This window comes from Rhineura floridana, chromosome 1 (genome assembly GCF_030035675.1).
Source record: "Rhineura floridana isolate rRhiFlo1 chromosome 1, rRhiFlo1.hap2, whole genome shotgun sequence".
NCBI classification, from domain to species: domain Eukaryota; kingdom Metazoa; phylum Chordata; class Lepidosauria; order Squamata; family Rhineuridae; genus Rhineura; species Rhineura floridana.
In genome coordinates, this window is record NC_084480.1 from 24,045,749 (window position 1) to 24,066,861 (window position 21,113).

A 21,113-nucleotide genomic window follows, 5' to 3' on the forward strand; every position below is an offset into this window, starting at 1 on the left:
AAAGTTGGTGCAAGCAGCAGGGAGTTGTGTATTTGCTACATACAACCACTAACCTCCCTACTACTGCCATCTTTGCTGCTGCTAGATACACATTGGCTCATCTAGCACAATTTCACATGAGCACCAGCAACAGGAATCTTTGGTGTAATGTTTTGTCTGCATTTGCCATGCTTTGATGTGTAGCTGGAGGGGCTGGCCTTACATGAGCTGGATGGTCACCCAGGGCACTGAGCTGAGAGGGACATCAAGATGAACTCAATGGCTGTGGGGTTTTTTAATGTACTGTCTGCAGTGCGCTAGGGTGGCAAAAAGCAAGTGTCTGTAACTTTTTTTTCAAGCTTCTACTTCAGAATGTAGTATATGGTGATAATGTCCCTGTAAGACATTCCAACAGAAGGCCTACTTTTTCAAGCTGAGGAGGAAGCCTTGGGGCTCAGGGAGGAACTGAAAATTGCACTGAAAGCAGAGCAGCAAATAAGAAGTAGCTCACTTGGGTCCGTTTCACAGACATTGCTGGGAAAATGTATGGGAGTAGCAGAGCCTGCTACACTGCTATGTTCTGCAGTCCTACAAAAGACACACAACTTCATAAAACTGCAGGGCTGCCCAGAGGTGGAGGCAACTGTGGTAATTTGCTCCAGGGTCCCACAAAAAGGCCCCCCCTGCCTCAGTTCCTGTCTATACTATTGGCCCCTGCCCTGACTTGACCTGGCCCTGCCACCTTGTTCACTAGAATTCTTGTTATTTTGTTTAGTTTTCATAAGAAAGAGAAAGTGGTAGAACTTAACAGATTCCCAACTTGTGACATAATGGGACATCTCCCTGGCGATGAAGTAAATATTTTACATAGCTGTGTATGAAACAGAATACATACTAATTTGAGGCATACGCTGGCTGTAAAATGTATCATTAGGAGTCTGAAAGGAAGGAAGAAGGCCTGCAGCCCAACTGTAAGGGAGTTGAAACCAAATATGGTATGATAAAATCTTTATGTCTGCACAGCAGTAGAGATAAGAGTGGTCAGGTCAGTTTATGATTGGCCCAGGCCAAGCAGGCCTAGTTATATAGTTTGTTGTAATGAAAGGAGGAACAGGGAAGGAGGGATTCTGTAGCGGAGTAGGTGGCCTGTTCTTGGCATAGGAAGAACTCCAGACCCACTGGAAAACGTTCAAATCGTGAGTGAAAGCCACTAAAATTTCCAGGCAAGGAGTCATTTGGTCAGGTGCAGGTGTGATGCTGAGGGCCCTGCTGCTGCCTGTGACGTCCTTACCTGGCACCACCTGTGTTGCTCTCACTCGTGGCTAACAGCAGTCAGAATTGTCGTGTTTATTTTTACCTCTCTCTGCTCTAGCACAGATCTCAAAAGATCCCCCTGCTAGGCCACACTACCCAACACTCTGTGTATCTAATATAACCTCTAGACTGTGCCTTAGTCTCTTCCTGGTTATTTTGATACCTTGTGTCTGTGTGTATAGGTAATTCCCAACCCCCCTGAAGCCTCTTGCCTATGAAGCTCACAGCTCTGTGTTGCTCTGTGGTATTGGATGTAGATACAATATCTCTTCCTTCACCGCTGCCACCATTCGATACTATTTCTTCTTCAGCCTTGGTTACTCTGCCTCCCCCCGGTCTGTGCCCCCCCAGCTGAAGAATCAGGCTTTAAGTAAACCAAGAAAATATTTATTGATAATACTAAGAATAACAAGATTACTTATAGATTTCATTGACAAGCATATGGTTTCATATATGTTTCTCTTATGTTCCTAATTCCTACTATTTGCCTCAGAACTCCCAATCCAATCTCTCAACAACCACCTCTTACTCTCCACATCAACCACCCTGTCCAACACCCCCCATCCAACAACCACCCCGACTCAACTGTCATCCTGTCATATATACCTTCAGCCATTCACACAGCCAATCATCATCCAGCATTCTACAGCCCGTGTACTCCCCCTTCTCATGCACTCCACTTACCATATTTCCTATAATAAACCTGCACTTATTATATTTACATACAGGAACATCACACTGCCCGCTACAAGGAGCCATACATTTGTGTAGAAATCTGGGTGCCACATGCAACAATTATTGCATGCATGGACTACATGTGACACTTCTTGCATGCAACCCGTCTTTGCCCTCTGCTTGGCCATGTTGCCTAGGGCTGATGGGAGTTGTAGTTCAAAAAAGTAACTTTTCCAAGCTCTGCGTGTGCCTAAAGCACCCCCCTCCCAGGGCACTATTTAACCTAGGAACAACCTTGGGTAGTAATAGAACCTATGTAAGCGTCCAGTACAAGCAATACATTTTTGAAATGAGAGAGGCTTTGACTTAAATCTGTATTGGAGCCTCTTTCTGTTATCTCGGATAATTCGGGGTTGTGGAAGCAGCCGGCTGGGGTTATGCAGGGGCATGACAACAAAACACTTGTACAGTCTGAAGGTCTGTTCCGGAGTGATAGCCGGATTTGTCTGTTGCAGCAAAAACAAGGACCGGAGGGTTGTAGCGCCTCAAAAAGAAAACATGTTACGGCATTAATTTCCGTAGACTATGAAAGCCTTACTGACTTCATCACATGCATCTTTGTTTAAAAAAAGAAAATGATGATGCATTCCTGGGGCGAAAATTGCGTGCGCCCTCGTCCTAACGCTCAGAAACGCCAGCTTTTCCGCGTAGACCGCCTCCGCCTCACAGCGTGCAGCTCACGCGAGCGTGCGGGCGCTTTCACGTGATTGCTCGAGTGGGTGGGCCTTGGAGCGGACGTCGCTTCCGCTTTTCCTGTGGCGTGGGGAATAGGCTGAGAGGCAGGCAGAAGGGAAGACAGTTAGAGCACCAGGCGCTGAGCAGAACGTGAGTGCAGCCCTTTCCATTAGCCTCCCCCCGCCGCCCCCAAGCTCCTCTCTTCTCGTGGCTCGTTCTGTAAGGGAGGGGGGAACAGAACGCCTGCCTTTTCCTCGGTTGCGCACGCGACGGCACGGTTGAAGCCGCCATGTTGTGCTCTTCGGGGCCAGAGTCCCCAAGGAAGGGGGGCGGAAGGAAGGGGGGTGCCCGGCCCGGCCCGGCGAAGCGAGGGAGGAGGGACATCTGTTTCCCATGGGTGGAGGGTACATTCGGACCCGCCTTGCCCCGTTTCTAAGGGTGGGGGTCGAACTGGGAGTGGTGTGGGGGGAGAGGAGGAGGAGGCGCGGTAGCCCAGAGGCTGCCATGTTGGGGAAGGAAGGGGGCAGAGGAAGCATCCGAGGAAGGGAGAAAATGGCGGCTGGGAACCGCCTCCCTCCCCTTGGTCTCGGGAATTTCCACCTCACCACTTCCTTAGGCAAAAGTGTCGCCTTTGCCCCAGTTTCCTTTCCCCCTGGCTGCATTCACACGGTCATCTTCCTCTCTTATCACTATCGTCTCCCATCTTCTATACAGAAAATTGTATTGTGGTCTCGTCTTCTCTCTCCCCCCCTTTTTGTAACGGTTCCTCCTACATTTGGGGTTTTCCTAGCAATCCGCTCCCCTCCCGCATTGCCTTCCCACTCACTCCTACACGGCTGTCCTTGCAGCCTCTCTTGCTTAGAAGCATCGCCCTCTTCCTCCCCACCGCTCAAAAAGCAACAAGCCCGTGGTGCCTTTCTAGGCTACACTGGTCCCCTCAGTGACCTCTCCGTTTTGAGTGACCCGCCCAGACGTTTTTATGCGTTGCATCTTCACTTTCTGTCCCGTCCTCTGCCTCATGGGTGGCCATCTTGTCTCCTGGGTGTCACATGTGGCACAGGACGTGAGACATTCTTGGGTAGTAGCAAGAGAGGAGCAAAGGCTTGTTATGACAGAGTTAGGCCTGCATTCTTGTTTGCTATTCCCATGCTGGAGCAGTACCACAAACATGGGGGGGGGCATATTACTGATTAATGTCATGTGTTTTCAGTCTTACGCTGTGAGCTTGTGTTCCAGAACACTTTATAATAGCTGCTCTAATACCTATCCCTCTTCTAATGGCAAGACACGTTACACTGGTGCAGGGGTGCTCGATGCATCACTCTTGAGGGTCACTTTTACATTCTTTTTTAACTAAATTGCTTTGTTAACCATGGACAAGTATTTCAGATACATATTAACCCAATCTAGGTTCATTCCTTTAATATCTACACTTCCACATGTGTGTCTGCACTACTTTCTCCATTAGCTCCCATTCTATATTCCATTGACTTGCATATGGGCACTTGCAAGTCTGGCTGCAACAAGCTGGAAGTCCTGGTGCCAGTCGTAGTGTATGCCTCTGGATCCAAAAACAGGAGAAGTAATACAGATGTTGTATTGATGCATGCACTCTCCCATCCCCACATGGATGTTCTAACAAAGAGATGGTAAAGGCCACAACTAATGAGCACTTTGAATTTCTCCAGGAGACTAAGCGGTCAGGGAAGAGTTGCACTTGGCCCATAGGTTTTTGTGCAGGTCTGGTGGTGCAACACAGGTGGATAAACAAGATGTATATATGAATGCTAAGGCTGTGCCATCCCAAACATGGTGGGCAGGTTGCTGTCAGACGTGTCCCTATGCTCTGCATCTCCTTTTCTCCAAGGCCACATTCACACCATACATTTATTCTACTATTATTCCACTTTAAACTGTCATGGCTTCCCTCAAAGAATCATGGGAAGTGTAGTTTGTGAAGATTGGTCAGTGTTGTTAGACCTCATATTTCCCCTCCCAGAGCTACAATTCCTAGAGAGGTTTAACAGTCAGTTCCTCTTCCCAGAGAACTTTGTAAATTGTAGCTATGCGAGAGGAATAGGTATCTCCTAACAACTCTCAGCACCCTTCACAAACTGCAGTTCCCAGGATTCTTTGTGGGAAGCCATGACTGTTTAAAGTGGAATAAATGCATGGTGTGAATTTGGTCTAGGTATACTAATTGCATACTGACAGTCTTGCTACTCATCCCTCAGTATGCCTGTCCTGTTAATCAGCCTACTCCCAGTATATGCTTGATATCTTCCTTATAATCTCAGGGGATCCACATATGTTCTTTATTCTGTGCTCCGTGGTTTGTTTCCAGTCCTCTCTTCCCATTCTTTAATCCATCGTTTTAACTCTCTTGATAAGATTTCCCCATTCACATCTAAACTGCTGACTCTGACTACTGCTGTACTCTGTATCCCATCTGCCATTTCTCACTTTACTCATACTTAAATTACACCACCATGATTTCATGATGGAAAAAAGGTGGGATATAAATATAATAAATAAATGCCTTTTTTCCCTCTCACCATCTTAGTGAAGCATCTGAAGGTAGCTTCTAACATTTTGAGAAGTCAAAATGTGTCTTCAGTGGTATGGACATGTCATGATAATATACTTTCCCATCTGGAGAAAAGCTGTATGATCTTGGATGAAACTACTTACTTAGCTGCTGTGTCGTTTTCTTTCATCTATCATCTTTTTGAGCTTGAATCAACAGAAGAGAGTGAATGAGCCAAGGTCAAGTGGGAAGAATTCTTGATTATTAATATATATTGGGCAACATAAGGCCTGTGGGATCAGGCCAATGGCCCATCTAGTCCAGAATCCTGTTTTCACAGTGGCCAACCACATATCTGTGGGAAGCCCACAAGCAGGACCTAAGTGCAACAGCATTCTCCCCACTTGAGATTCATTCCCAGCAGCTGGTATTCAGATGCATGCTGCCTCTAACAGTGAAAATAGAACTTAGCCATCTTGCTTTATTCTAAAGTTAGAATAGCTAATTGATATCCCAGGGAATATATCTGTCAGTTCTGTCAGGCCACTTGCAAATTATATAGATTTTGTGGAACATTTGTTCTGCTTTGCTTATAAGAAAATCATGTCTTCCAAAGTTGTGATACGTTCTGTACCCTGCTACATCTTTTTATATGTCTCTTTGGGATTTGTACATGCTACCCCAACTACACCAGAGTGCATAATAGTGAAGTTCATATTGCTGTTGCAATACTGACCACTTATGACTGGAATCAACTTGGATATCTGGTCACAACCCTTGAAAATGCTGGAGTTGGCTGTTCTTATTCTAAAACAATTCCATTTTTACTTACTGCTGTTTCTTGCTTGTTTCTGAAAGTCCAAAGAAAGCTAATCCATGCTGTTTCTCTATGCAACACCTATCTATCATGCTTTGTTCTAACAATCAGCTCTGTCAGACTGTGCTTAAAGTTGCAATGTCTTAATAGTGTTGATTTAACATAAAATAACATCCTATATGTGTTTCAATCCTGGTTTTGTAAGCGAAGAGGACATCAGTTAAGGGAATATTGTTTAAGAAAATCAAAAGGACCTTAAGACAAAGCATTTTATGTTTCTTCCCTCAGTCACTTATTTAATCTGTACCCCTACTGCCACTTTTTCCCTAAGTGCCTGGTATCCTATTTCTTAAATATTACTTTGAAGCCCCATAAATTTCAGTGTAACTTCAGAGTAAACGTGTGCGTGGAATTGCAGTGATAGAAAAGATTGCATAATGGGAGGGGGTGTGAAATTGTGAGAATCCCTTATTGTAGAATGCTTTTTTTCACAGCATTTTGTTCTTCCTAGAATGCCTAAATCAAAAGAACTTGTGTCTTCAAGCTCATCTGCCAGCGATTCAGACAGTGAAGTTGATAAAAAGGTGATTTATTTTATTTAAAACATTTTGCATGCCTTTATTTGCACAGTTGCTCACAACATTGGTAAAACATATATACCAACAATATCACCAAAATACAAACAACAAAAAATAAAACAGTGGCATAAGCCACCCAGAGACTCATTTTTATCTAAAGGCATTTATAAATGGCAGAGCCTTGCATAGGCGCCTAAAAATCATAAGGGTTTGGGGGGAGGTGATTCCGTTTCCTCTGTTCATAAAATAGTAATTAAAATGCACTTATCTTGGATTTAGTTAGCAGAATAAAGTCTTCCTGAGCATACTTGTGCTGCATACTATTATTTTTTATTTCAATTTTAAGATATAAAATATTTTAAAATTATTCAGCTTGTTCAGTTTTCATTCATATCTCTAGTCAAAGTCTTAAGTCCTTTGGATCATTGGTTTAAACAAAGATACACCAATCAATTTGAAGGCCATGACACATTAAGATCATTCATTTCAAGTGTACCTCCATTCTGGGCACATGTACTTGTTAAGTCCCACTGGCTTGTAGGCATAGAGAAGACTGCAGCCAGAGATCTGTTGTAATAGAATGCTTTTTGAGAGGAAAAAACTCTGGGGGTAAGTACTAAGTCCAGTTCTTCATCCAAATGTCAATGTATACTAAATTGCAAAATACTGATATATTTCTACTTCACATTTCTTTAACTTTCACTAATTGCATCATTATGAATTTGTGATGCTTTTCACAGTTGTATGCATATACAAGGGAGAAACAGGAATCTGTAACTGGTGTAGAAATGTTTGCCATTGAATCTTGGGAAGAATAAAACCCTCTAGCTTGCACTTTATGGAAACCTGTCAATGCCATGAACAGCAAATTGTGAGCCTGAGTTTGCTTAGTAAAATGTTCAAAGGATAACATCTACTTTGACCCTGAAGAGTCATCTCTAGGCAGGATTCTATCCCATCCATGGACTGATTCTTCCCCCAGCTTCTTGGTAGAATTTCACACAGGTATCTTGTTGAACCAATATAACTTAAGTGCATCAGGCTGTGCTTTCAGCACCCCCATTCCTGGATAATTCGGAACTATTAATTTGATTTTCATCTAAATCATTTTTAAATGGTCCCCTAAGCACATCTGACTTATATTCTTTGGTTAATGACCCAATTTCAGTCAACTAGATGAAGTATTCAGGATTGGCAACTCTGAGACCAGGACTCTCATGAATATTGCTTTAAATGAAGGGTCAAAATAGCTTGTTTGAGGAACTTTTGAGCATGCATTAAATGGAATTGTGTACCTGGCCTGGCCCTTCTAACTGAAGACAGGACAACAGGAGCAACTTTTTGGGGGTAGGTTGGGAGACATTTTTGAGCGGTGGTTTTAAGTGCTTTTGGGTCTGATATTGCCAGTCCTCAGTCTTTTATAAGCTACTTTGTAGAAAGTTGCATAAATGTTTAAGAGCATCATTCTGCATCTCTCTGTGATCCATTTAATCTTAAACGAGTCTACATTTTCTTTTGTATGTTGATGTCCTAGTTCCTGGTACAAGTGTGGCATCACTTACCCTGTGAAATTCCCTCCCTTTAAATATTAGACGGGCGCCATCTCTGTTATCTTTTCGGCACCTATTGAAGACTTTCCTCTTTCAACAAGCCTTTGAAGTTGAGACCTTACCCCAGTCTGCCTCTGTGTTGGAATTGCTTTTTAATATGTTTTAAAATCTTTTTTAAAAAAACAATGTTTTTAACCTTTTTTAATATGTCTTGAAAGCTTTTTAAAAATGTTTTAAAATATATTTTGTTTTAATGTATTTTAAAGTCTGTTTTTATGATGTTTTAAAGTGTTTTTAGTGCTTTTGTTTGCTACCCTGGGCTTCCTAGGAGGAAGGGCGGGATATAAATCAAATAATAAATAAATACAGACAGCACTTAGAACGTCTAATACTTGGGGCAGGGGGTGGGGCGGAGGTCCCCACTGTTTGTTAATACAATTTGCTGAACAAATAGGGCATTTCCTGATTTACACAGTTTCTGTTGGAGATAAAAAGCCCAAGTTGATGTCTAGCTATCTAGAGTGACTGGAATGGCACTGTTGGTGAGTAAACAGACTCAGCTGAAATTCTGCAATGCAAAGTGAGGCCTCATTCATGGCTGTTCTGGGAGAGTTTGCTATAATTACACATTGTTTCTTTCCGGTGTTCTGTAGACACAACTTGAATGTGATTATAATTTAAATATGCAGTAATGCAAATAAGGCTTTTTTTTAAGACCTTCATCAAATCCTGATGAAAAAGGGTCTTTTTGCATAATAGCAAAATATGGCTTTTATTTAATAAAATTGGTTCTGGTAAATAGTGTGTCTTCCTGTGGTTTTCTGGGGCCTTATTATACTCTGATCTTGGAAGAAAAAGGCAAAACATGAAGTTTTTCTTTAACTCATTTTCTGCCTTCAAATGTAGCAGGAAGTAAGCAAAAACCCTTGGCAATCACACAAAAATGACCCTTTGTACTTTGTATTCTACTTGCAGTAGGAGTAGAGATGCTAACATTGACCACATTTGAACACTCTTCCTACATTTTTGTGGGGGAGGGAGGAGAACTTGAAACTACTACTTTCCAATAAGTTCTTAATTGACTTTTCTTTTTGAATGTCAAGGCAAAAAGGAAAAAAACAGCAGCGCCAGAAAAGCCTGTAAAGAAACAGAAGACTGGTGAAAGTTCCAAAGGTGCTGCTGCCTCCAAGCAAAGTAGCAACAGAGATGAGAATATGTTTCAGGTAACTAGTGGCTCTTACATTGAACTGTTAGTTGGATCTTCGGTTACTGTATTGTGGTGTTGTGCTTGAATTTTACAGAGTGGAAGACCTATCATCATTGGGGAATAAATAAATCTATTTGTTGTTTTGTTAACTTAGAAAGTTTGTACTGCCAAGAGAACAATGAGTTAAATAAATTTACAAGCAGCTAGCACACTGGTTCTCATACTTAATTGTAGTTTTCCTAAGCATTGTTATGGTTATTGAAGAAAGGCTATGAACGCTTTATGTTCTTTTGAAAATGGTACTAACACTCCAGTACTAGTAAGTGTCAGTAACACAAAAAGGGTGGTACAGAGTGGGAGAGCTTTGGAAGTATTGCTGCTGCATGTAGTTCCAATCAACAGCGGGTAGTTCAGGAAGGAAACTGAACTTCCAAAAGCAATGGTATTTTCCTGTCACTGGATTTAGTGGCCTTGTATGCTGAGAGCTACTGAACTAAAAAATGGGAGTAATTTGTTATTAGCCTGGCACAAATATGTCAAATCATCTTAGTTTGTCTCTGAATGACATTCCTACAAAGCACACTAAATTCTCCTTCACTAAGGAGTTAGTCTGTGCCTGTGTGATGTTCATACAAAGGAAATCTATATTGAACTGATCTAGAGGGAAGTGTGTTCAAGTGACTGAAAAAATGTACTTGAATAGCATTTCTGACTTGCTGCCAAATTGGGTGAAGATTACTGGAGATCAGACTGCCTGTGCTATGTTAAAACAATTGATGTATGGGCAGGTATTTGCTTATGCAGCGTAAGGATTGACGTTTTCTTAATTAAATGTATGCATATGAGATAATGACAAATTTAGAAAGGTTGATTTTGTAACTAGCAGTTTCATTTTCCATTAGCAAACAGCATCATGCTTAAGAGCACAAGCTAGGAAGTCTTTGGTTCAAATTGCAGTACAACTATCAACTCACCAGTGACCTTAACCAAGTTATTGTCAGTTTCAGCTCTTACTGTGAAATAAGGGTAATCCTAGTTTACCCTACTGGGTTGTGTAAGAATTCCTGGGAGAATGGCAAAAGTTCCAAACATAAAACCTTTATGTGATACCATGATTGTGCTTTATGCCCTTAATTTCTCGAAGTGTAAACGACTCGCACTATACTTTTTACTTTTTAACTATTATAACAACATTTTACATGACGTTTGTTCAATTGGCACTAAATGTTCGCTGTGGGACTGGAAAGTAATTGGAGCTTTTAGAGGCCAAAGGTACTGGTGAAGATGGCAAAAAAGGAGCAGAGATTGGGGACATCAGAAGCAGAGGTGATGGGCGGAGTGTACAAAGGTTTGCCTATGGGCAGGAATCGTGTGTTTCAAAGCCATGGCCGTGGTCATGGCAGTTTGCTTGGGGGTGGGATTTATTGCTGCATACAGAAAAGGCAAGCTTAACAAGTGAGGAGATCTGAGCTAGTGTAAACTATAATTGTGTAGCTTGTCAGTTTATTGAAATTCTAAGTACATATGAGTCAACATTTTAAAAGCATTTCAGAAGTTATAACTCATTCCTTGCATTACAGGATATATTAAGATTAAGCTACTGATAGCCAATACATGTCCAAGCTGTTCTTGACATCTGCAGTGGTAGAGATATTTGGAGTCCTTTGATATACAACAGATATTGAAGCTATTCTCCCTTATATTCAATCCTGCAAGTATGTGTGGGGTTTTAATGGGTCTTCAGACAATTTAGAAATTATAGAATTAACGGAAGGTGCTTTTTATAAAAGTTTATAAAGTCTCGGTGCAATTAGTATAATGCCCCCAACTCATCCTATTACATCATTATCCACCCCTTCTTATAAGCTAGGCATCTGAGAGTATCGGCTATCAACTTTTCTAACATTAGCATTCTGAAGGCTTCAGTTTCCTGCATTAATGACTTCAGGATGTTTGTTCTCTTTCTGGGGCTTCCTGAACAGTAATCTCTAAACTGTGTTTGCATTTTGGTTTGGTACCCTAACCTAAATATAGGTCGCTAGCTGGTGACTAGCACATTTTCTATGAAAATGTTAATGCCAGTTGTCACTACACTTTATCATCTTTCTAATAATTTTTATGTTTGCCTTTTTTATACCTAGTTGCTCTTAGAGATGTGAAGGCCCAGAAAATTCTGGAAAAAACTGGTTTTTTCCCCAAGCCGTTTTTGTTTTTTTTCTGAAAAAATGAAGAAAAAATGGATTATGGAATGTTTTATTTTAGCATGATGAATAAAATGTTTCATTGAATCTTGGTTCCCCCCCCCTTTTTTTCCCCCCTCAGTTCTTTTTATGGGAATGGATGCTTTATGTCTGCTTGACACTGTAGAGGACTAGCAGAGACATAAATAATTTTCTTTGTTATTAATGTTGATGGTTTCTTTTGTTGTATTTAAAACTTTTTTGCCTGCTCCTCATAAACTGGCAAAATGAAAGAGGTTCCTTACAGTTCAGGTGTTCCTTACAGTTCAGGATCTTGTAGATCCATTTGTTACAAAAAAAAGTAAAAATTTTAAAAAGTAAGTTCAATTTGTAATAATTGTTTGAATAAAATGTACTTTTAATATACCAAATGTGATAATTTTATGCCAAACCAACTTGTACATAATTACATTTGATGTTCCGGAAGTAACAAAGTGACTTTCAATCTGTAAAAAGTGCTAACACTGCATTTTTTCTGAAAATTTCCGTTTTTTTCTGCAAAACCCCCGGGGGGGGACCTGTTTTTTTTCCCCCATGGCTTCAAAATTTGTGGAAATTTTATATCCCTAGTTACTCTTAATAAACAAGTCTGCTTGATAGCCTTTCATTTAATGCTACTTTCAGGTGCTAATGTTAACCTTGAGACTACCACTGTAGCTTGTTGCATTGCCAGAAAACTAATAATGCATAAGTAATTTTATGTCTTTAAATTCATCCTTGATTAGTTCATATTCCGGCATCAGACAACGTAGGAGGTTTACCAACATTTACCAAACTTGTGTATATCTACCCTTTTTTTGAATTTGTGTGTGTGTACATATTTTTGAAAGCCAGAGGCTAAGATGATTATGTTGTCCTCATCAGTCAAGTGCTAAAGGTATCTGAGTAGATTCCCCTTGTTTACTTTTTTTATATTCCTTGATGATAATTCTACAAAAAGGAAACATGCTTCTGACAAAAAAGCTAATAAGTCCATTTGGTTTACAAATAGTTTCTGCTGAAAGAAATGGATTCTCCAACCTCTCTGAGCTGTCATTGCTTGTTAATTTGAAAGAGATTTCACAGAGAAGCAACACTTGATTACATGATCTCTAAAATAAGCTATAGTCTTGTGTTGTATGCAAGATCTTATTTTGAAGAGAATTACTACATGCGTTAGGTAAAATAATGATTGAGTTCTCTAATTTGTTGGCAGATTGGTAAAATGAGATATGTCAGTGTTCGTGATTTTAAAGGTAAAGTCCTAATTGATATTAGGGAATACTGGATGGATCAAGAAGGTGAAATGAAACCTGGCAGAAAAGGTAATTCATATGTCGTCTGCATGGTGACTTTACAGTTTTAGATAATGCTTTGTTCACTATATTGGGTTCTTGGGCTTCATACCTAAATATCTGTGGCATTGTAACTACGTTACTAGGTGGAATAAAGGATAAAGGTATCTTTTAGTAGTTGAATAGGAAGAGTTCTGGCTGGTATCTCTTCTCTCACTGCTGCAGCACCAAGGCCTATTCTACACATCCAACAGAATGTGGTGTGGTGGTAAAATAGACTGTACTACTTCAGTCCACAGATGGGGAATAATACTTAATTGAATGTTCCCCTATATTAAAAAATACCCTAATAATGGAAAACTAGTATAACAAGTAGTGGTCCGTGATCTTTCTCTGTGAGGCTAGGCTTTTGTGTTTGTTCTTAATTGCAGGTGGCATTTTACATGGGCTACCATTCAGCAATGTACATTATATCAGGCTGTAACAGAGGAGGGGAAAGAAGGGGATGCAGAGCCACTACATCCATGCAGCCAAGAGCAGCTCGTCTCCTCCTCTTTTCCACTTCAACTGGTCTTTAGAAGAACCTGTGGCTAAGAACTTTGCCCTCAGCTTGCTTATTTCCTTCTCCCTCCCAATTCCTTTTCCGTGTGTGTGTCATGTCTTTTTTTAAATTGTAGGTCTGAGGGCATTGATTTGATTTGTTTGAGGGCATGGACTGTCTTGTTTTATAGTGATTCATACACCACTCTGGGAACCTTATTTGGCTGAACAATAGGATAAAAAAGTATTTAAATATTCAATCTACCTGCAGACTGAAGTAGTACAGTCCATTCTACCACATCACCCATTCCATGTATGTATACCAGGCTGGACATAACGAGGCATTTACCAAAATTCCGTCTTCTACACAACTACTAAAGGCATAAGGATCCTGTCCTCTTTCACATTTGGTCACACTATGTTTAACCTGCTTGTGTGAAGTGGCTAACCTGAATAGAATCAAGTATTCCTTTGTTTCCTCGCTCTTGGTTTTTCTCCCTGAATGATAGTCTATCAAGTGGGTTATGGGCTCCACCCATAGGCAGAAAAAACAGTGGAATTGCTGGGAGTAGGTCGGCTCACACACATGACCTCCCCAGTCTTTTCCTGCCTCGTTGTCCTAGGCAGTTGAATTTTCTTCTCTCTCCGTTCATTAGTTAATCTTACCTTTTGATTTTTACTCTGTTCTTTCTTTGTTTTCCCACTTGGTGAGTGTGTTCATCATCGTCAGTATCTGTTTTTTTAAAAAGTTTGTCAGTGTCTCGGAAGTCTTACCGTTCGTTCTGTTTCCCCCCTCCCGCTTTCGTTCCTTCCCTCCCTCGGCTGGTTGGAGCAGGAATAGGGGCTTGTCTCAAGGGCATAACCTAGCCGATTCAGAGCCACCCGTTACACCCCCGCACCCCAGCAAGGTGTGTGTGCGTGTGAGGTGCTCCGTAAAGAGGCTCCCTCCACACCCCAGCAAGGCGTGTGTGTAGAAGAGTGAACGATGGCGGCTTGCAACATCTCGCCTCAGAGTATTGCCAGTGCGCACTGTAGCGGATTATCTCAGTCAGTGCCTCGTAAGGCTCTCAAAAATCCAAGCACTTAGCAGGGACACTAGCAGAGGTTCCAGATGTCACCACCGTCCTGTTAGTTCCCGCCAAAAAGAGAGCTGCCGCCATTTTGGAAGCAGTTCTCTTGGCGGCCCCTCTGAAAAGAAAGTGAAGACTGCTGCCACTGCTCCCTCAGAGAAGGCTGTTTCCTCAAACGAGCCAGTGCCTTCTCTGCCCTCAGGGGGGCTAGGGACTATTCCACAGCCCAGTTCTAAGCCAGCGCTCAGCACTAGCAGCTGCAATCAGTGCACTGTAAACTCTTAGCTCCATCACAGAGCCTCTGTTGTTCCCACCAAGAGCCTACACAGCCCTGTAGCTAGACACGCTGAGGAGTCAAGTTTGGAGGATGAATTTGCCACCGACACCAGCCTCATAGCATCTAAGCTTACAGACCTGACAGATCAAATTCTGCTAGGCAACAGTTTATGCACGATGATTCAGTTGTTGCTGTGGAGGAGGAAACATATGAATGGAGTGGTAGTTCACAACCTCATGAGCAGCTCAAAATAACATTGCACAAATGTGGTTAATGAGCAGCAACAGAGATCATATGACAGCGCTTCACCAGACCCACATGAGGTGTCCAGAGGTAGAGCACCGAGACTGATTGTGCAGAGGTCTGGCAAACAACCCGCTGAGATGCAACGGAATGTGTACGATGGTTCAGTTGTCTCCCTGCAGAAGGATATAGATGGTTCACAGGTGGAAGAGCAGTCCACCTTGATGCCTTTCCATAAAGAATGACAGAGTCAATTCCTGATGTCTATGGAATTGTAAATAACTGTTTGGTCTGAATAATCCTGCTGTATTCCCTCAATAGTCTTGGGTAGTCCCGTGGCAATGATCGGTAGCAACTAATGGCCATTACAAGGGCAGCTGAATGGCTGGAGAGCAGGAAGACACGCTATATGAGGGAAGTGTGGCCTGGATGCTCTGGTCAGTTGAAGTGCATTAATTCAGCTTGGCAAACGGCAATCAAACATGCAGATGAGCTGTGAAATGCGCAGCGCCCACCTCAAACGCAAGTACTAGGGGCTGCTTCATGTGCGTTACCTGCATCAAGTGATGAATTTGTGGGCACAACTAAGAGCTCCACAAGGAAAACAGGGTGTATATGTGCTTATATGCCTACATTCAGATCATCTGAGCAGGACACTTAGTACATGCGGTTATCTGATCTGCATCTGTTTTGGCAGCAGATATGACAAGCCGGAAGATGCAAAATCTCTCATTTGCTGAGATACAGTGGCTCAAGTGCACTCAACAGGGCCATATAGTGGCACACTGGGTGCACTGCAGTTGTCTGATTGACAGTGTGTGTAGTTCCTCAGTCCAGCCACAGACAGGCTGATCAGCCTGGTTATCAACAAATTGTTGCTGCCAAGTCATGCAAAAACAATGAGGATGATTAAAAAATGAATAAATAAAATAAATAAGTCTGATCCACAGTCAGATTGCGAGAAAGCCATATCATGGGCACACTTCCTCTTCAGACGAGGAGGGTGTTAAGTTCCCAGGCTTGCGTGCTATTCCAGCAGGCCATGGGCCAAAGTTCAGAGTGATGTCACAGGTGGCTAGACAGCCAGATGCTGCTAGGAACACTGATTCCCTTGATCCTCAGGTGATGCCAGATACTGAGGAGGGAAAGTAATTTCCTGGTACAGATTGAAAAGAAAGTATTTCACACTCTGTTAAGGATGAATATTTTATTCATTTGTTTTTGTAGAATGTTAGCAGCATTGGATCATCCTGACAAACCAACTGATCCAAAGCACAGAGGTTTCAAAAGAACCTAGTACTAATCACAAGGTGTTTCAGACCAGCTCCTAAGTAAAAGACTTAGATTGAAGGGGTAATACTTCTTCAGACTAAAAAACTAATGATTTTGGCAAATAGATACTATTCTACAGACTAAGATTTTATGTATAAACTATTAGCAATTAATCTGCCAGTGCTTGTGTTAGTGGCCAAAGCTAATCTACTAAAAGAGATAGTACTTCTATTAGACACGACTGTTAGAAGAATAGCTTGGGTGCATGAAGTGCATCCTACTGCTCAGTAACAGTGTTCAATTCTGTTTTGAGCCTCATGCTATTCCACAGCAACATCTTACCACTCACCATTCCACTACATGGTCACAGTTGCCAAGTACTGTATATGGGGCCACTCTGGGTGAGTCCATATCAGGAGGTGAAGAGTTATTGGGTTCCAGCCTCCACATTCAGTAAACAGAAGCTTCGGTCAGCCTTTCAAACTGCACGCTATTGTAATGTGCGTAGTAGTTTTCCATAATGTCCCATACTGGACAGTCCATTTCTTTATTATCAGAGCAGCTTTTGCTGGCTCAGTAAAACATTAGATCAGTTGGGGTCAAATATGGTATGTTCTGAATGTAGAAAGAATGCAGAAAGAAGTGCCAAAATGGCCTCTAATAAATTATGGCCCACAGCTGTATTTAAGGCCACGGACACAATGCACCAGGTGTGAAGTCCATTCCTTCTACTTCTCAGCGGTGTTTGCTGCTCCTGATACGAGGATGGGCTATTTCTGTTCCACCTCCATCTCAGAAACTGGTTTTTCCCCTCACCACACCAGAACATTTGCTCCCTGGGAAGAGTCTGCTGGTTCCTCTAGAGCGCCAGGGGGATATACACAAGTAAATATCAGTTACCTCATGAGCATCATGAGTAGGTGAAAGTTATTTCTAGCAGATAGCCCTGGAAAAGCTTTGTTTGGAAGTGTTTTCCAAGAGTAAGCAGCACATAGCACAAGTTTGTCCTCCTGGAGAGCTGCAGTCTTTAACAGTTGAAGGAATGGATAATTATATATATCTTATCAATTCTTGAGGAGCTCAAGGGTCCCCTATAGGATGACCTTAACAATAATGATTAAATAACAACACATAAAGAGAATATAGATTGCTTTGTTTCACAAGTTTTCCAGGAGGCTTCAGCCATATCCTCTGCAACAACAATATTCAGTATTCTCTTCTAAAATGACATACTCACTATTATTTTACTAGAGGATTCAATTCATTAGCTAAGGATCTGTTGGAATGGTACTGATGTTCAGTTTATTGCTTGCCCTTCACCACCTGGTCCCAGGGCAGCATAAACAGTTTATAGATTAATATCAATATTACAAATATTAGTTTATAGATTAAATTATTTGTTGGATCGAAGTAACCTTTGATAGGGATTACTACTCTGCACAACTTGGTAACTTGGCTAAGGTCCACACATGTGCAGTTCTGTTTCATTTCCTCCAAGAAAGATCAGTAGCAAATTTTATGCATGTTTAACTAAGTTACCTTGTCTTTATTCCTTGTCTTCAACGGGTAGATAATTTTTATATAGTTTTTTGAGCATGTGAGCAACAGTTCGAAGACAAACACATGCTTCTTATTCAGTCTTTAATTCACTGGAAATTAAGGCTACCAGGTCTTCTGCTGAGGCCATCCTTTAGAGTTTGACATTCATTAGATGTAAGGAGAGCCCTTAAGGTCTATATAAATAGGACAAGGCTGATAAGGCACACCAACTTGTTGTTTGTTTCTTACCACCCAACTACTCTGGGTAAAAAGGTGTCCTCTTCTACTTTAGCAAGATGGATTAAGGCTTGCATTGCTTTAGTTTACAGTTCACTAAATATACCATTGCTACCAGGTATAGTTGCTCATTCAACAAGAGCAGCAGCCGCTATTGCAGCTTATTCAACATGTGCACCTCTACAAGAGATTTGTCGGGCTGCCACCTGGACAAGCCCAAATACTTTTACTAAATGTTATAGGATAGACATTTATGCATTGGCTGAGGCAGTTTCGGGAGGCAGGTTGTTCAGCAGGTGCTAAAAGATAATTGAACATTTATGTACCCTTCCAAGCAATAGGTCAGCACTGGAACATTCCAAAAACTAGAACAGCATACTTGATGCGTTCAGCCTCAACTTCTGTGGCTTTTTCGGTCAGTGCTGTTCTATTGGAGATTTGCCAGGCAGCTGCTTGGTCCTCTTTCCAGTACTTTTGCTTCCCATTATAAAATGGACTCACACACCTCAGCTGAGGCTAACTTTGGCAGACACATTCTACAGTATGCTCATAACGTCTGAGTCACGGTAGTTGCCAGCATGTTCATAAAGGCTGAGCCACATTACCCTCCCTATTCTTGGTGGGACTGCTTTGGTATATCCCACTTGATGGACTATCATCCAGGGAGAAGAGGACTTTGGTACTCACCTGAAATAAATTTCTCCTGTATGCTAGTCCATCAAGGCTCACCTCTATGTGGCTCACTGAATGTTTTTCCTCAGGTCAGTTAAACAATGAGACCCTTCGCATCACCTTGTTCTTTCGTTTGAATAAATAAATAAATGCAACAGAAAGGAGGATGGTTTGAAATAAGTTAACTAGCGTTTTTTAGTTTGCTTCTCAATACTGCTGATTTGTGACAATACCTTGGCTATGTTACTGTACCACTTTCCTAGGCCTTTGGCCCTTGATGTGGGGGTCATGACTGTTGATAACCTATTCATGTGGGCCAGGACCTCTATACTTGCCCTTTATTGGTATTGATTGTTTTTCAGCAATACAGTTTATTCTTGTTTCTCAGTTGTGTGGTGTTGTTTTCCGAGTGCCATTATTTACATTCTTCAAGGGCGTAGGTCATCAACTGTTGGAGCTGCCATGCAGCTGGGACCACGGTGTTTGTCTCGTCATGAAAAGACTGGGGAGGTCACATGTGTGAGCTGACCTACTCCCACAATTCCACTGTTTTTCCTGCCTATGGACGCTAGCTGGAACCACAACTTCCATCATCCTTGGCTGTTGGCTAAACTGGCTAGAGTTGATGGGAGTTGTGGTCCAACATCAACCGAGGACCCAAGGTTGAAATACAGTGCCATAGCACATCCCATTCAGGAGGGTCCCCCAACTCTCAGGAGAGGCTTTTTCAGGAAGAGGGTTTCTCAGGGATGAGGGGTGGAGATGGGAAAGAAGCCTTCCACTGGTGCTTCTCTGGATCCAAGCCTCTGTTTTGAAGAATTGTGCTCCAAAGTAACATGAATTCTACTTCAAGAAAAGCCATACAAAGAGTCCAATTTATTTACACTGGCTTAACTTGTAATAAGTCTATTAGCCACGAAGAGAGTTAAAGAACTATGCAGGTTGCTGCCCCTGGGTATCTGATTCCAACTTGTCTCTGACCCCTGTTCTTCTGAGGTCCTGTCTCATTTCTTGTCCTTAAATCAGCATTTTTTTTTAATATGAAAATTGAGGTTCTCCAGAAGTATAAGTGAATCCTGCAATTGCGTAAGTGTATTCATGGCATGGATGTGAGTCTAAAGTAATCTTAATTTGTTTTGGTTTACTTTAGGCATCTCTCTAAATCCAGAACAGTGGAGCCAGTTGAAGGAACAGATTACTGATATTGATGAAGCTGTAAGAAAACTGTAAAGACAAGCCATACAGAAACTCTACTGTTAGAGGTTTAAGTAGTCTTTTTACATTGGCATTCATTTTCTAAACTATTTGTTTTCCAAGCTATTGTATATTTGGATTGCAAAACAATTTGTAAGATGAACGCTTTTTTTAATGTGCATTAAAAGTGTATTCTGAGTGAAGTTACAAATGTGTATACTTTTATTAAACAGGTGTTATGTTCTCACATCATGGTGTAAAATAAAACATTCAATTAATTCTCGGAGTAAGTTACAGTTGTCGGTGGCCTTCTTGACTCAAATCTAACACGAGGGAAACGTTTTGTTTGCTTTGATAACAAGACAGAAAAATATCCCGTTGGACTATTCTAGTAAGGCATGTCTTTGGACTACATGTGTAGCACATCACAGCTTTATATCTATTTTGCTGATGTACAGATTTTTATGGCCCTGTGAGTCAGATCCAGAGGACAAGCCATTTTTACATATGTAATGCACAATGTCTGGGTTTTTCCCCCCAACATAGAGCAGGCTTAAAGCTTACAAGTTTTGACACACGTTTATCATATCTTAAACTTTTTTGTTGATTTTTCCAGTAAATATAACCTATTGTGTTGCTTTGAAGATATGATTCAATTACTGTTCTTCTAGTGTACCATCTGCGTGTGGCATCCAATAAACTCATTCCATTAGTGCAAGGACTTTTGGCTTCACAATGAGACTTCCCCTTTCTCTCTTCTCTCTGTAGTCCCCCTGTCTGTTCTGGGAGTTCCCCAAAACTTCTGGAGCAGATTGGGGGAATGCACAGGGAGAGGAGACAGGAGGAGAAAGCTGGTTGCACAGCCAAAAGTCCTTGTGCTAATGGCGATATCCAACACACTCGTTATGTCTTAAGTGTACATCGCCTTGATGTATTTTTTTATGTTTTAAGTCAATTTTTATAAGGTTTATATAACTTCCTCTGAATGCCAGTAAATAAAGTTGTGTGTTGAGTAAAAATCTCAGAATATGCACTGTATATACTATGCAAGTTAGAAAAGTAAGATCCAGGTACATTGTTGCTGACTTTGAGACTGCTACATGTTTTCAGTCCCATTTTTGCACCAAGCTAGAAACCTAAATATCAGATTTCATTTTTCAAATTTATTAGGAA

At 41.5% G+C, this 21,113-nt stretch overlaps 1 protein-coding gene across 3 annotated transcripts in view; it reads left to right on the forward strand.

Annotated features, from left to right (window-relative positions):
- SUB1 (SUB1 regulator of transcription) overlaps positions 1–20,151 on the forward strand; it is a 414,045-nt gene extending 393,894 nt beyond the window's left edge. Inside the window, exons 1-5 of one of the 3 annotated variants that reach the window (XM_061615834.1) lie at positions 2,726–2,853; positions 6,542–6,631; positions 9,279–9,398; positions 12,818–12,926; positions 19,897–20,151. In XM_061615834.1, coding sequence (XP_061471818.1) covers positions 6,560–6,631; positions 9,279–9,398; positions 12,818–12,926; positions 19,897–19,976 — 381 coding nt within the window. In that variant the 5' untranslated portion in view covers positions 2,726–2,853; positions 6,542–6,559 and the 3' untranslated portion in view covers positions 19,977–20,151. Of the gene's footprint in view, positions 1–2,725; positions 2,854–6,541; positions 6,632–9,278; positions 9,399–12,817; positions 12,927–19,896 lie in introns of those variants that run through there. The other 2 variants (XM_061615825.1, XM_061615846.1) reach the window with 2 other exon arrangements.
- The last annotated feature ends 962 nt before the right edge of the window (positions 20,152–21,113 follow it).